Source organism: Urocampus carinirostris, chromosome 8 (assembly GCF_059441175.1).
Source record: "Urocampus carinirostris isolate Australia breed hairy pipefish chromosome 8, RoL_Ucar_1.0, whole genome shotgun sequence".
In the NCBI taxonomy this organism is placed as follows: Eukaryota; Metazoa; Chordata; class Actinopteri; order Syngnathiformes; family Syngnathidae; genus Urocampus; species Urocampus carinirostris.
In genome coordinates this window covers 17,461,881-17,478,881 of record NC_142356.1, presented here as the reverse complement: position 1 = coordinate 17,478,881, position 17,001 = coordinate 17,461,881, and the positions used below count along the sequence as shown (strand labels likewise).

The 17,001-nt window shown below is 40.9% G+C and overlaps 1 protein-coding gene across 2 annotated transcripts; it reads right to left on the bottom strand.

Annotated features, from left to right (window-relative positions):
- Positions 1-11,109: 11,109 nt before the first annotated feature.
- gprin3b (GPRIN family member 3b) lies at positions 11,110-15,769 on the bottom strand. 2 transcript variants are annotated; one of them, XM_088343070.1, is made up of 3 exons: positions 15,581-15,769; positions 12,878-13,565; positions 11,110-12,787 (listed from the first exon to the last, which is right to left on the bottom strand). In XM_088343070.1, the coding sequence occupies exons 2-3, from the start codon at positions 13,508-13,510 to the stop codon at positions 11,846-11,848; spliced, it is 1,575 nt and encodes a 524-aa protein (XP_088199196.1). In that variant the 5' UTR covers positions 13,511-13,565; positions 15,581-15,769; the 3' UTR covers positions 11,110-11,845. The 2 variants fall into 2 exon arrangements, with proteins under 2 accessions (XP_088199196.1, XP_088199195.1); XM_088343069.1 differs by having other exon boundaries at positions 11,112-13,565.
- Between the last annotated feature and the right edge of the window lie 1,232 nt (positions 15,770-17,001).

The following is a 17,001-nucleotide window of genomic DNA, read 5'->3' as shown; positions in this document are numbered from 1 at the left end:
AACGTTTACGATAATTGGTAATTGTCAGAACCAGAAGAGGAGGAGGACCCAGATGCATAACGTTTATTTTTCGGGAATGGGGCAGTCATGCACGTTAACACAAACGCCAGTGATTCGGCGATTGCTGGACGGAAGAAGTAAGGTAGAAGTCTGGCGTGGAACAACAGGAAGCCAGAGGCCGACGAGATCGATACCAGTCACACGAGCAGATACTGGACAGATGGGGTCGATATCGGACAGGATGGGACACACAGGATTGATATCAGATACAGGAGACTGGAAACAGATATCAGACAGGACTAGACAGACGGGATCAATACCAGACACTGGAGACTGGAGTCCGATATCAAACCGGACGAGATAGACGGGAACGATACCAGACACTGGAGATTGTAGCAAGGTATCAGACAGGACGAGACCGACGGGATCGAGACCAAACACTGGAGACTGAAGTCAGATATCAAACAGGGCGAGATAGACGGGATCGATTCCAGACAGGATACACAAGCAGGATACCAGACACAGTCAAAACACTCGCCTTGAAGGTGCAGAGGTTTGTTGACGGACTGACAAAAGGTGAATGAGAGCACTGAGCTTAAATAGGGAGGGAAGCCAATCAGTCAACGAGCCGTAGCTGGCGCAAAACAAGCGGGGCCAGTTGGGGGCAATGGTCAACCGTGACAGTAATGAGGTTTTTACAACGCTGTGGAGGAATTTTGGCCCACTCTTCTTTGCAAAATTGTTTCAGATCTGCCATATTGGAAAGTTTTCTAGCATGAACTTCCCATTTAAGGTCACGCCATAGCATCTCAATTGGATTTAAATCCAGACTTTGACTTGTCCACTTAAGATTCTTCATTTATTTATTTTGTTTAAGCCATTCAGAGGGGACCTTGCTGGTGTGTTTCTAATCGTTGTCCTGCTGCATGATCCAAGATTGCTTGAGTTTAAGGGCAGGAACTGATGGCCAGACAATCTCCTTCAGGATTTTCTGGTAAACAGCAGAATTCATAATTCCGCCAACCTGTCAGCTCCCTCTTGCCGAGCCTCATGTTTTTTAAAATAAGTACAAATTTCTCGACTTATGTGTGTTTAAAAATGCAAGTTAATGATAGTTCATGTATTTTTATTTATTTATTGAATCAATATGTTTTCTTTCCGATGAATAAAGATTTTGTTTAACCACTAAGAGGCGTTCAATAGCAAACATTGTGCCTTTAGAGAAAGTCTTTTCAGTGCTTGGGAAAAACATGCTTATTTAACTTAAATATTCAAACAAATAATGACAGAAACTTGGCATCTTTTTAACCCATTTTTACCGGATGGGACAAGATATGGTCTGGCTGGTCCACCAATATGACAGACTATGCTAGATCTTGGGAGGTTGCTATGACAACATCAGAAACTCTAGCCCTTTTTCCATTAAACACCATTTGAGATTGGGTTTCTCTTGTGTTAAACACTTTCTCCTTGTTCTTATTTCCATATTAGGATGGACTTTTTATTTTTTCTTCATGACAGAACAGATGACGCAACAAAAGCAGCTTATAGTTCCACAGGGACATGATGCAAAAAGATGAAAAATCCTCACAAAATACATCATGTTTTTGGTGGGAGATATTTCAGATAGATATACGTTCCTTGTTTTTCCATCATCTGCATTTATTTGAGCATCTTGGCCCTGAGGAGCCAGGGTGATTTAAAGCCACATCTGTCAGGCATACATTCGTAATATTGCAATCTCTAACGAAACCACAGAAGGTGACCTTCGTGTGCACTTGCTTGTGTGAAAAGATGACGAGATTTTGAGTGCAAATGCGCCAGTCTGACTGATTTAGGAGATTACAGGTGCCTTTACTACAATATATCTGGCATGCGAACACCACCTGCTTTCGTGAATATTAAATATGTGCTGTAGTTTAGAAACCAGGAAAGAAAAACGCCAAACTCAAATGACATTTACAGTAATCCGTTGTTTTTCTCGGGGCTTGCATTCCAAAAAGGTTCCGCGGTTGTCAAAACCAGAGAAGTAGATATGTTAAGTTTATAAAATACTCTATCACTATATAATACATTGAAACCAAAGACAAAACACAATTTACAAGCTCAAGTATACTGTATAGCAGGGGTCGGGAACCTATGGCTCGCGAGCCATATATGGCTCTTTCTATGAGTATCTGTGGCTCAGAGACCAATTTGATTGTATGCAAAATTTCTCCATCTTGTTCAAAACCGGAGTTGTTAATCCCATTCAGGTACACATAAAGCCAATCAAAGCTAAATGTAAGAGTAACACTTCGCAGTATATATAGGGCACGTTTTTCACTACAATTTACAGTCAAGGTGTCACACAAAAAAGGGGGGAAAAAAAACTCGTTTTGGCTGTACAACGCTAAAGAATCCTTTATTTAAAAGTTCACTATATAATCTGTGTTCAGTGTTCAGATACTTTATGATGAATCCACAGAACTGTAAATACGCCAAAACACCGGAAGAGAACTTAGTCATTTGATTGGGTGAGTGGGAGGGATGGGTGGAGCTATGCAAAAAGTACAAGCATTCCCTCCCATCTCTCGCCAAAGGTAAGCACATAAGGCTCCCTATTCTCAGAATGTTGTGACGTTTTTACAAAATAAATGCTTGCATCTGGTTTTGAAACCAATATGTATGAAAAAAAGGTCAAAAGGAGTTTAACCGATCTTGAGTAATTGCAAGAAAGAGACAAGTTTGAAGTGGTATGTTTGTTGATTTTGGGACAGGGGCTCTGGCATTATTCTCTTTTCATAATTTTTATCAAATCATCAAAAATAAATGTGCTGAAGACTAAGCTTTTGTCTGGGGCGCCGGTTTAGCAATCTCATAATATATGGTGTGGCTCTTTCCCAAAATAAAATTAATATTTTTTGCTTTTATGGCTCTTTGAGTCAAACAGGTTCCCGACCCCTGCTGTATAGTATACCTTCTGTACTGTCAAATTATGATTTTATAAATAATCTTGCCGCTTTATTGCTCAACTGTTTTGAGGACACGATCCACTTTACTTCACATGACACTTTGTTATGTAGACCAGGGGTCGGGAACCTATGGCTCGCAAGCCATATGTGGCCTTTTCAATCAGGAAAAAATTACACTCAAGCAAATCTTATCTATAATGGTCCAATTTTGATAGGTTTAAAGTTGAGTCATTTGCAAAAGAAACAAAAAACAATTACTACGTTCTAACCTTTATCTCCCACAAAAAAACGTGGGGCGGGCCCCCCTGGGGTTGGGAACACAAGGCTCCATCAAGGGGTCATGGGCATGCTTGACTTCGGGATTATTTTTTTTAACTTTCTCAAAGTAAAGTACAATTGCACCTCAACTACATTAGGGGGCCGTGTCATCCTCAGTGGCAGAGTTATTCGTTTACATTTAGCCTCCATGCATCGCATTAAGCACAGGGTATAGGCATTTAGTATGAAGTGTAGAAACAAAGTGTAGAGCGCCATCAAGCGACCCCATGAAAAAATGGGGTGAAGAGGAAAAAGAAAAGCCAAAGAAAAGGCGAGTGTGCTTGCTATATTAAAAATGTTGGCAGCAGACAGCAACTAGGCCAAATAAATTAGGATGTCACTAAAAGACTTTACAACCCAATTACGTTGATAAGATGCTTGAGTTTTTCTTCCCCGAAAATGTGTCAAAAAGCATTTGGCTTGGATGGAGGTGACAGTTTATCATTTACATTGAGCAACCTTTGTTTTGTCCCAACCAATATTATGTGAAAAAAAGACCGATTTTGGGGGGGTCACGGGAGGATTTCTTCTTCTTTGGAGGAGCATGACATGAAATAATTGAGATGCACTGGTATATATAAAAAATAGTAAACTGTCACCTACTGATATATACTGATATAAATCGGCTGCCACTTACAACAACAAAATAAATATAGATGAGTACGCCATTTCTGTGTCAGCATATATCAGTAAATGCGCAGAAGACGTCAGCAATACCAAAACTATATGCACCCGTGCCAATCAGAAGCCCTGGATGACTGCTGAGATACGCAAACAACTAAAAGTACGGAACCTTGTCTTTAAATCTGGTGACAAGGAGGCGCTGAGATCAGCGAGGGCTAACCTGAACCGTGCTATCAGATTAGCAAAGCGAACGTACAGTCAAAAAATCCAGGAACGTTTCCTCAATAAAACCAACACCAGGGATATGTGGAAAGGCATTCAGGCCATTACCAAATACAAGCCAACCACCGCCCCAGTGCAGGACACTAGCATGGACTTTCTGAATGACCTCAAAAAATTCTTTGGAAGGTTCGAGGCACAAAATGGCACCACTGCAGCGATGTCTTTTTGCACTACTGGCAGTTTTTTATAGCTTGCCACTCCTTGCACATTGCTCTCTGCACTATTGTAATTACAGCGTTATGTTACAGTGTTACTGTGTACCTGACTTGTTAACCTGACTGCCCATTTTGCACATCTGGTTAGCTACTCTTCTTGCACTATCGGCACTATGGTAAAATACTATACGTAGCCAAAATACAATACAACTTTATTTATATCTGTACATTCAAGGAAACTGTGGGGGTCAGATGCATCGACATTTCGTTCTGTATACACGTGTACTAGAATGACAATAAAGTAGATCTGAATCTGAATCTGAATCTGAATCTGAATCTGAAATTAGTTTTACGGTCACTCTGCGGATATATATACTGGACAATGCTTTTTTGCAATGATAAAATTGGGCAATTTCCTGACGCACACTAGACAAGGTCTCGCGGCACTTTGGTGGAAAAACACTGCTCTAATGTTCAGGTTTTCTTAAGTAGCCATCTTCAATGAATACATATTTCACTTTACGATTGAAGACAAACATAAAATATTGTCACGGTTGCCATGGTGCCCAATTGGCCCCGCCCGTGTGGCGCCAGCTGCGGGTCGTTAATAGATTGGCTTTCTGTCTATTTTAAGCTCAGCGCTGTCACACTTCCTTTGTCAGTCCGTCTACGAACTTCTGCCCCTCAAGACGTGGGTTTTGACTCAGTCCTGTCCCTGTTGGTATTTCCTGTATGGTATTGTTCCCGTTTATTTTGTCCTGTTTAATATCGGTTCTCAGTTAAGTGTCCGTCTATTTTCGTCCTGTTTATTATTTTTTCCAGTTTTCGTTCCCGTTTAGTTTGTCCTGTTTATTTTCGATATCCTGATTCATTATCTATACTGTCTGTCCCGTCCGGTCCGGTATCAACCCCGTCTGTCCGATATCAACTCGGGCAATTGGAATCGATCTCGTCGGTCTCTGGCTTCCTGTTTTTCCACGCCAGACCGCTGCCTAACGTGCATGACTCCACATTTCCCGTAAAATAAAAGGTTTGTGTGAGAACGTCACACGTTTGGGTCCAGATCCTGTTCTGGTTCTTGACAAATATTTGTAAACCTCAAACTTTCTTTAATATTAACGCCAAAGTCCTGAAAAAGAGGTAACGCTTGAAAGAAAGATCCTGAAGAAACACTCTTGAACGAAGAGAGAATACGTTTTGTTCACATCAAAGACAAGCACTTGTTTTCGTCTCAAAGATGTTTTTCAATGTAAAAATAAAAAAGCCCTTACACAGACAAAAAAAACTAAGGTCCATTAACTGGCACTTTAAGCAATACAATGAAAGACAAAGCAACGCTCGAGTCCGAAGCCGCACTGCAAACACAAATGTAGGCCACGTATTCCGCCGGGAGAGGACTAGCCGTCAGAAAGACAAGCAATGACTTTCTCAGCGACACAATGCCCAAATGCTTAACAAGGAGCTCTGGCGTGCTGCTTCACGTGAAGAATCGTTTTGCAGATCAGAAGCTTTTTAATCACTTCGCTGTTAGGGAAGCTCAGCTGCTTCATTATATTCTCAGAGAAAATGGGTCCACGTCAGATGAAGGCAAAGAAAGGGATCTTAGACCTCTGGTAAGGTTAATAGTACATCTCCTTTCTAGATTGTCTCATTAATCGTCATGCATTATTCAATTCAATCTGACTAATATGAAACATTAACAGGCTCATATTCTGCTAGTGTTTTGTTGAGAAAAGAAAAGTATTAAATTAAAACAGTGTTTTAGTAGAGAACACAGTAGCATAACTTTTTATCAGTCACTGGAATAGTTGCAGATTTAAATCCTGGATTACGCAGGATTAAATGGTTTGACTGCCGGTAAAACCCCTGTGCCGCAATCTCAAGATTTATCTGTTAGATGTCAATGCGGAGTTCAGAATACTTCATTGGATGCGAAACAGAAAATCATGTTTTGAGCGCACTGGCAGAGAGATGTGAGTTTTTCATTCTGTTTCATTTCGGCACATTGTCTGTGATTTCTTTCTCCTAACTTGTTTAAGAAGGAAGACTTCTTTTTTGGGGAATGTTAAAATAGAAACGGTTTTATATCTGACTACCTTACTGAGATTCATCAACACAGCCAAGAAAATCATTGGCTGCTCTCTTCCCAGTCTGGAGGACATGGCTAGTTTGCGCCGGAACCAACATTATAAAGGACTCCTCTCACCCAGGGCGCCACCACTTTGACACGCTGCCCTCCGCTAAACACAAGTATCCCTTAAAACAGGCAATCTATCTACCTTGGTCATATCCGTCAAGAGGGGTGACCGACAGCAAGACAAACATACAAAAACAAGGAAAATAAAAGGAAAAAAAATAGCAAAAAAAACCCACACACACAAACATTTTTGGACCATGGCCAACCCGAATGCCATGTCACTCGGGTCAGGGTGATAAAACACACTCTTCTGTTCAACAGCAGGGCCCGACAGCTTTCACTGGTTTACCCCTGCCGCATCATACGGGTGCCCGGCCCATCCTTTCATTTGAGAGCAAGGTAAAACAGGCTAACAGGCTTATAAACAATTTTTTCCCAATGGCCATCACCATCCTAAACAAGCACGCAAGACTGTGTGAAAAATAATTACTGTAATATCAATGTATTGAGAAAATTCATATTTTGATATATTTCTTTAGTCCTATAATTCGCAAAATGTTGCTGCTATTTTCATTGTACTATTTTCTAATGCAATCACAACTTGAAGGGACAGTGTATAATATTTTACCACTAGATGTCACTGTATGATTACAGTGTAAGCAAAAACTAAGGAAATTCAAAGCAACCAAAACACACCATTTACCTGCTCATTGTTTTTCCCAGCGTTTTTGAGGTTTTCAGGTGCCCTTAACAGCAAGATACTGGATAAGTATGTCAGATCCAATTAGGCGCGACTCATGTTATATAAAATAGAAATCTCGACCTACGAGTGTTTAAAAAAATGTTTATATGATAGCTCATGTATTTATGCTTACTGTAGATTTTTTTTAAGAATGAAGCTTTTAGTACCACTCTCTAAATCAGGAGTCTCCTACATGGTGCCCCCTCAGGACAGCTGAGGTGCCTGGGGACCTATAAATAGCTCACCAGTGCTGGGTCATTGTGATTTTCTAGTTAAAAAAATAGTGGTTGACTGAGTCTATTTAACCCTACTTCCAATAGTTAACCTGGTAATAACATAGTAATAACATAATAATAACATAGTAACAACATGGTAAATTGTTATTTTAGCCATTTTGCGCTAATTAGGAACAAAAATTATCTGACGGCTTAGAAAAGACCCCTGCTCTAAATAATACGCACTGTTCATTTGAACCAGGCTAAAAGCCCTACCCAATAAAATACCAAATACTAATACTTCTTTTTTAATCTTATTTCTTTAAGATTTTTATTACATGTATATCTTGAAGTGCCACATCTAATATTGTTGTCAAGGATGTTCACAACGTTGTTATAGATGAAAATAAAGACGATTCTAATTCCGAATTCTAAAATGTGTAAACCATCAAACATCTACATTTGCACCTTCCGAAAATCACTGAAATGCATCCTAAAAGTAGGGGTGCAGACTCGTGAGCCGAAGTGTCCGAGTCATCCTATTTTATAGCTTGTGACATTGCACTTCCCACGTAACTCAGCTATCACTCCCGTGATGAGAACACCAAGAGACGTGCTTGTTAAGACAATAACGTCAAACTCCTGCAATCAGTGTGAACACTTTTTTGGGTCACAACTTAAAAGTCGTATGCAATAAAGAAAAAACCGTCTCATTCTACTGTAACACTTGAACTTTTCTGCAAACAACTCAAATAAATGTCCTGTAAAGCAATGTTTGTCAACCTTTCTTGAGCCAAGGCACACTTTTTTTTAATTGAAAAATCTTGAGGCACACCGTCTGTTGGAAATGTTAAAAAAATAATTCCTGCCACCAAGTTCTTGTTTTTCTTTTTAAACATAAGATAATATAATGCAGTAGCACTGCGGATAAGTGGTTAGAACGAGTGCAGCACTGTTCTGAGGTCATGGGATCAAACCTTCCTGTGTGGAGTTTGCATGTTCTTCCCGTGCTTGCGGGGGTTTCCTCCGGGCTCTCTGTTTTCCTCCAACATTCTAAAATCATGCATGTCATGTTAATTGACCGGTCCAAATTGTCCCTAGGTTTGAATGAGCGAGTGAGTTGTCTGTCTACGTGTGCCCTGCGACTGGTTGGCAACCAGTTCAGGGTGTCCCCTGCCCACTGCCCGAAGATAGCTGGGATGGGCTCCAGCACCCCCCGCGACCCTACTGAGGATAAGCTGTGTAGATAATGGGTGGATGGATGGATGGATGGTTAATATAATGCCTTAATTGACAGTATAAAGTTGTTCTTATCATTTGTAGTCAATATGTCTCACGACGTAGTACAGGTAGTTCATTTTGGTCACTAATTTTGCTGTAATTTAAGATATTACTATAATTTAAACTTGTGTTACAATACTTTTATTTTTATTTGGGAAAAATATCAAAAGTTATATTTAAAATTGACAATTTTTTTTTACTAGTTCTGACTTATATTTAAAATATTTTTTTGTTTTTTAGGAAGATAAGAAAACAATTAAAAGTGGCAAAATGATGTGCAAGATCATTACCTTATTTCATTCATTGATTCATTATCTGCACCGCTTATCCTCGTAGGGTCGCGGGGGTGTTGGAGCCCATGCCAGCTATCTTCGGGCAGTGGGCAGGGGACACCCTGAACTGGTTGCAAGCCAGTCGCAGGGCGCAGAGACAGACAAATCACTCGCTCATTCACACCGAGGGACAATTAGAATTAACCTCACATGTATGTTTTTGGAATGTGGGAGGAAACCGGAGTGCCCGGAGGAAACCCACGCAAGCCCAGGGAGAACATGCAGACTCCACACAGGAAGGTTTGATCTCATGACCTCAGAACTGTGCCGCCCTGCTGCCCATTACCTTATTTCATTCATTTTATTATTTTTTGCAGTACAATTTTAAATAGCTTCTTGAAACAAAATGAGTTGTTTGATATAATTCTCTGGACTACCTCATGAGTGGATAATTAGTATATAAAAAGAAAACAAAATGCAATCTGCTGCCACCTACTGATATGGATGAATGTTACAGTTACCAGGATAATCCCTGGAAAAAAACAAAGATACTAAATACAATTTTGCTTGTATAAAATTGGGCAGTTTCCTGCAGCATACAAGACAAGGTCTCACGCCACACTTGTGTACAGTGGTTGAAAAACACTTCTGGAAAGGACTGAGTGAATATTAAAAGACGTGTCTTTGAGGGTTGTTCGAAGACCCTTAACAATCTTCCCAAACACTCAACAGTAAATAAATTGGAATATAACACAATATAATATAGTTTTCTGAAAGAATCAGACACGTTCGTGATTTGAAATGCAATTAAGCTGTCAACTACGTTGACCTAATATTGATTGATCCAAAAGACATATTCTGTAAGCACACTAGATGTCCGTGGTGAGCAGACATACTTGGGGTAATACGAATCAGGGGCTTTGCGCATTCTTATAATAGTGTATTTTTTATATGTAAATGATTTAAAAATGCAATTGTATTCATAACATTGTCTTAAGAGATCTACATAATTTGCAATTGAAGTGTACAATAGATGCTATGACGCAAAAATTGTAGCTTTTCCGTGTATTGTCTCTAAAAACCTTTGTTCCAAGCTGTTTTAAAAGAACCCATTTTGAACATAAGCAATCTTCACACAACAAAATAAAACTTTACAAAATAATGTGCAAATTGCGTCCAAATGGTAGCTTTTCAAAAAGACCCTTTCAGTCATTATTGACCTCATTTGAATGCTTATTTGTTATGAACCGGAACAGGAACAGGACCCAAATGCGTGACGTTCTCACACAAGCTTTTATTTTACGGGAAATGGGGAGTTATGCACATTAGGCAGCAGTCTGGCGTGGAAAGACAGGAAGCCAGAGACCAACGAGATCGACACTAATTGTGTGAGCAGATATCGGACAGATGGGGTCGATACTGGACAGGAAGGGACCGACAGGATCGATATAGAAACAAGAAATCGAAATTAAACAGGAAAAACTAGACGGGAACAAAAACTGGAGAGAATAATGAACAAGACAAAAATAGACGGGAACAAAACTGAAAACCGATATTAAACAGGACAAAATAAACGGGAACAATACCAGACAGGAATTACCAACAGGCAACAGGACCAAGTCAGAACCCACGTCTTGCGGGGCAGAGGTTCATTGACGGACTGACAAACGGAGAGTGAGAACACTGAACTTGAATAGAAGGAAAGCCAATCCGTCAAGAGCCGCAGCTGGCGCCACACGGGCGGGCCAATTGGGCGCCATGGCAACCGTAACACTTATTAACAAAAAAATAAACACTTTTTCCAGTGACGGCAGAGGGGCATGTGCGATTCAATGTCTACATGTGCATGACCCCAGTAGATGTAATTTTTTTATTTTAGCAAAGGTAACTGTTCTCTGAAGCTGAGCAGTGATTTGTTTCTCCCTGAGAAAAATATTATTGTCACCTGGTAGTATGTAGTAAAACTGATAGATAAAACAGAGGGAGAAAAAGTGTTAATTTTTTTTGTGATTGTCAATTTGCCTATCATCTTGTAGATTCACTTATCTTCAGAGCATTTTCAGACAAAAAATCAATTGTTGCCTTTAGAAAAAAAAGACGACCATGCACATGATGTTTTAGAACTATCTTGTGGCTGCCTGATTCAGAAGAACTGTGAACAAGTGAGATGAGGAACTTCATGGATTTTTTGGGGCAGTGTCTTACCCGAATCTATCGGCAATTACAAATCTATTGGAGCACTCAAAGTAGGGCTCAGCTCTCAACCACTAGAACAAATAATATATTCTTTTCAAACATTTTGTAAATAAAGACTGTGTAACAGTAGACTTGTTTTTTCATCTTTTAATAGAAACCCAAAGAAGAAACAGAAATGTACGTGTACAGTCTCTTTTTTGACAAAAATAAAAAATAAATGTCCATGACAGTCAGTGGGTCAATAAAGGAGCCTGAACACCACAAAAAAACTAGGTTGAGATGTTGGTTCTGAATGTTTGCACAAAACCTGTGACAGCAAATCATACCCGCTTGTCTTCATAGTCAAATATCCATTGCCATTGAAGCTAATACACATGCGTTTCTCTATTATTGCCTCTGATTAGTTTATAGACATTATCACTTTAATACACTTGCAATATCCTCTGTTTTTTTCATATATATCAACTTTATATCAAAATTAGTTGTTCATTTTGATACCATTGAACTTTCTTTGATCACAAACATCACAAATATCCTAGTCTACGACATTCTGCGATACTCACGGGAATCGCCGTCCCGTCACAGGGCTTCACTCTCAGCGACCATCTTGACCTCAGGGTGGGGGTGGCTGGTGACAGAGGTCAGAAGAGTTCAACATTGGCTCAACCTCTAATCGAGGACGGCCGAGGGAGGTGGACGTGCACAGCAGTTTGGTCGGCGCACGTTTTGCAGCATAGACCGGAAAGGGTTGTGCTGCCGCCGCTTGCTCTTCTTGCTTGCCCTCGGCGAGTCCAGGCCAGTAATGGACTTGCGGAAGGACGTCTGGGCGATCAGTTTTCTTTCCTGTTCCTTGATCTTGCACTGCAAGTGGCTCTGGATAGCGAAGCCCAGAGATTCAGGATCCACCGACGCGCCGTATACCTCCCAGGTCATACCCTGCTCGTCCCAGACCACGTCATGGACACTCTTACGGGTTTGCTTCTCGTCATCGCTTTCCTCAGCTTCTGAGTCTTTCAAACTTTTGGCTTCCTCAAAGTTGGATGACGTATTTACAGCGATCTCGGTGGTGACGGCCTTGTCCGCAAATTTTGAATTGGGTTGGATATATGTCTCTTGGGAATGTCCCAGTTTGGTGACAGGTACTTCTTTCGTATTTTTGTTCTCTGGTTCATTGCGATTGCCGTGATCTATATTAATCTGATACACGGGTTGGATGCTGCTGAGAGATGGGACGCTTTCCTTAGGCTTTGCCCCTAGCTTCGAGTCGACCGCGGTGACGGGGCACATTTCTGCCTCAACTGTAAACTTCTCTGTAGTTGAGTGTACATTTGTCTGCTGGAACCCCAAATTTCTGTCGCCTTGGTAGGCGATGGTAAGATTCTGCGGTTCCTCGAGGTTGGTGGTGACGCCATTTAGCCTGAAGGGTAGCAGGCTCGGGCTGGTGGACACGGACTTGCTGCTGCTGCTGACTACAGCCTGAACCTCGGCATCGCAGCCCCGCTTGGCCTCAAAGGAACCTGGTCCAGGAGAGGTCATAGTCGAGGCTTCTCTGTATATCATACAGTGAGGCTCAGTCCGTCTTTCCTGATGTTCCTGAACTTTGGGTGGCACCTGAGACAAAGACAAAGGATCTGTCTTCAAGGGTACTGGGCAGTGTTTGTCCATGGATGCTTTGTTATTTGATAATTTGTCTACAGATACCTTGTCCTTTGCTACTTTATCTGCAGATGCATTGTCAACAGATCCTTTTCCCGCCGATTTTTTGTCTACATGTCCTGCTTTGTGAAACAAAGGCAAAGTAGAGTTAAGAGGGGGTGTTGTTTCCACATTTTGCTTGAGCTCTGGTGTCTCCGTAACAGAAATGGAGTGTTTTCGTTTGTGACTGGGCTCCTTGGGACTTGGTCTGGCCTTGTCTTTGTGAACCAACGAAGTCGGCAAAGCTGCATCTTTTTCTGGTTCACACACAATGTCGTTACGGTTGGACAAGGCATTCCGTGCCGAAGTTTTATCGGTAGCCACTTCCTGAGAGGTTTTCACCTGGCCGCCAGGACTCTTGCCAACTTTTTCATCAGCCAGGCTCAACCTGTTGCTAATGTTGGCATTAGTATCTCTTATCTCTTCTGCTTCAGACGAGTCATTGCTCAATGAATCAGCAGAATTCTTGAGACTGCTAACAGTCTTTTCTGGCTTGCAACCAGGTGATGCGCAACAGTCACGGGAAGGTTTGAGATCAGACTCGGCGGTCCAGTTTGCGTTAGACTCCTTGTTGGAGTCCGTTGCAGGCAACTGAGGCACCATCTGGACGGTCACTGTCCTTTTTGGGTTGGATCCCATGCTGGACAGACAAGCTCTTACCTAAATTGTTGTTGTAATCCAAATGTATGCTCTCCTATGGGAAGAAAAAGAATAGAAAAGCTCAACTAAAGAGCTTAACAACAACACACACAAAAAACAATGACCAGAAACAACCCAGAGCCTACGGACGCAACAATCCAGACCTGTTATAACAGTAAGAGGAATACAATATAAGTAAAAAACATCTAAGCCTAAGCGGGATGATGAAAATAAATCATAAAACAACTGTTCTGAAGATTTGTATTTTGGAGCTGTCCTTTTTTTACTCTGAGTGCTCACTCTGCATTTAAATGTTGCTCCTGCAATCTTTTTTTTTTTTAGCACCAATACGTCATTCAGTTTCCAACAGCTGTTGCCATAGAGACAGATGTCAATAAACATTAGAATAAGTCCTACTATAACTTGGACACGACCAACGATTGCTCTTTGCTGTGATAATTGAGATATTTTTTATTTTTTATTTTTAGGGGTATTTATTTAGCGATATATTTTTTAATAAACATAAACAAACAAATAAACACAAAAAGTTTCTGCCTGACTAGTTAATGAAGGGACCTTTTGCAAAACACTCCAAAAGTCCTCGTTTTGAGAGCAAATGTAAACATTTGTTGGCCTGGAGAGGATGGGTGCCAACAGGCTGTACTTGCCCAAGACACACCACAGGAAATGGTGCCCCTAAGGCCCTAGTGGTTAAGGGATCCACTCACCGACCCAATCATACAATTTACTGTATATAAGATGTTTTGAGGACTATAAAATGTTAGTTATTTGCTGAAAAGCTCACATTTTTCCTGCTCTTTCTGTTTTACTCTGTAACGTCCCAAAAACCTGTTTTCAAATGCCGTAACTTTCCAAACTACACAACTTTTTCGTCGTCCACAATGGACAGAGCAAATGTTGCTCCTGGGACAAGAAGAGAAAAGGCAGTGGAACAACCAAAAGCACTTTAAAGGGACCACTGGAGGGGTATTTTGTAATAACTGCATTCTGTGAGATATGCATCACAGCCAACAGAAATGACTGCGATTTGGATTTAGTTACAGAGTTGCATGCCGCAACAGCCTAAAACATGTGAAAAAAGATTTATAGATTTATCAACAAACGCATCTTGGTTCGTCTATCTATGCCACGTTTGTATAGTGACCGCCACTGAAACAATTGCTCGTGACATTGAGAACATTATTGCAGATGGATAGATGAATGGATGGATGGATAGAGAAATAGGAGATAGAAAGGTAGGTAGTTTGATAGACGGACGTACGGACGGGCGGACGGACGGACGGGCTGACAAACAGACAGACAGACAGACAGACAGACAGACAGACAGACAGACAGACAGACAGACAGACAGACAGACAGACAGACAGACAGACAGACAGACAGACAGACAGACAGACAGATAGATAGATAGATAGATAGATAGATAGATAGATAGATAGATAGATAGATAGATAGATAGATAGATAGATAGATAGATAGATAGATAGATAGATAGATAGATAGATAGATAGATAGATAGATAGATAGATAGATAGATAGATAGATAGATAGATAGATAGATGGATGGATAGACTAATATGCGTTTTATTACACTAAATACTATTTTGATAGAATAATAGACTTTATGTGTCATTTGTTACACTGAAGACCTTATAAAAGGCAATCACCTTCATGAATGTTTTACAAATATTATTGAACGATGGCTCCGTTTCAAAGGATACGAGAGTCACACACAGCATGCAGTCAGTCGCCTTAGTGGGCAGACAATTGAAGCGACTTGTCTTTCACCTCAGAGCAAACAATTTGGGGAATCATTCTCATTGCCTTTGAATACGTTTGGCTTCATTTGCATTCATTGAGGAATGAGACATTGCTGTTATTTTGCAGCAAGAGAATTCACGCCACCAACACGTTTATTAATGTGATTTTTTTGGAGAGGAAGGGGGTAGATTTGACCTTGCGGGTGCACACAAAGATAAGAAAAACGATGTGCATGTGCGAGTGTGTGCATGCATTATGGGTGTAAAAAAGAGAGAGGGGGTAGCTTACCTTGCGTTTGGTGCATCCGTGTCAGCGAAAGATGGGGACGCTTGAAGAAGCCCTCGCATGAATATGGAGACGCACACTGGGTGACATGAGCCACGCCCTCCTGCTGCCAAACAGGAGTCGTTTTTTCCTCCCTTTCCTTTTTTTCGCAGTGTGTAAACCTCACAAGTGGAACTGCAGTGAGTCACCGAAAAATAAATAAATAATAAAAACACGTGTGGCACGAGTGTGTGCGTTGATGAATGGATAGAGCAGCTACATTCACCTGTGGTAGATTATCATGACGTACAATAATGCTGCACAAGAACGCACAAATGCAGTTTGCTGTCATATACTTCTTTGGAGATCTGTTCATTGGAGATAGAAATTATTCAAATATTGTACGAGTAGTTGACTAAAAGAAAAAAAAAACACATCCCTTTTCAACTAGTGCTAAATCATCATCTAAATATCCTTCCATCTTCTGCACTGCTTATCTCCAGTAGGGTCGCTGGGTTGCTAAAGGCACAGAGGTAGGCGAGCAGCTGGATTAGAACCTGGGACCTTTCGTCTCCTCCGCCGTTCTGCCCAGACATAATATAAAAATATCCGATATGTGCTTATTCAAATGCGTTAGCAATAATGTATTAATCTCTCATCTCATCTCATTAGCCGTACCGCTTATCCTCATTAGGGTCGCGGGGGGGGGGGGGGGGGGGGGCTGTAGCCCATCCCAGCCATCTCCGGGCAGTGGGCAGGGGACACCCTGAACTGGTTGCCAGCCAATTGCAGGGCACACAGGGACAGACAACTCATTCGCTCATTCACACCTAGGGACAATTTGGACCGGCCAATTCACCTGAAATGCATGTTTTTAGAACGTGGGAGGAAACCGGAGTGCCCGGAGGAAACCCACGCAAGCACGGGGAGAACATACAAACTCCGCACAGGAAGTCTGGAGCTGGATTTGAACCCACGACAGGTTCCCATGACATGAACTGTGCCGCACAAGCGCTAACCACTGCGCCGCCGTGCTGCCCATAATGTATTAATATTGCCTGAAATTGCAATACTTTTTGCTTTATATCGCAAAAACTAATAAAGAAATCTAAATAAATTACAGAAAAAAAGCAATAATCTGCATTCATATTGCCTCATATTGCAATACTTTGGGTTTATATCGCAAACATATTGCAAGTAAAAATAGATATGCTTCATTTTTCCTTGCATTGGAACACGAATGCATTCAATTACAAAACAATGTATTTTATACAATGCAAAATTGCGATGAAATTCAATACCATTGCATTATATGGGGGGTAAATAAAGTATCTATCTATCTATCTATCTATCTATCTATCTATCTATCTATCTATCTATCTATCTATCTATCTATCTATCTATCTATCTATCTATCTATCTATCTATCTATCTATCTATCTATC

Coding starts and splice junctions, on each gene's coding strand:
- gprin3b (XM_088343069.1), bottom strand. CDS start 13,510: ATGGGATCCAACCCAAAAAGGACAGTGACCGTCCAGATGGTGCCTCAG.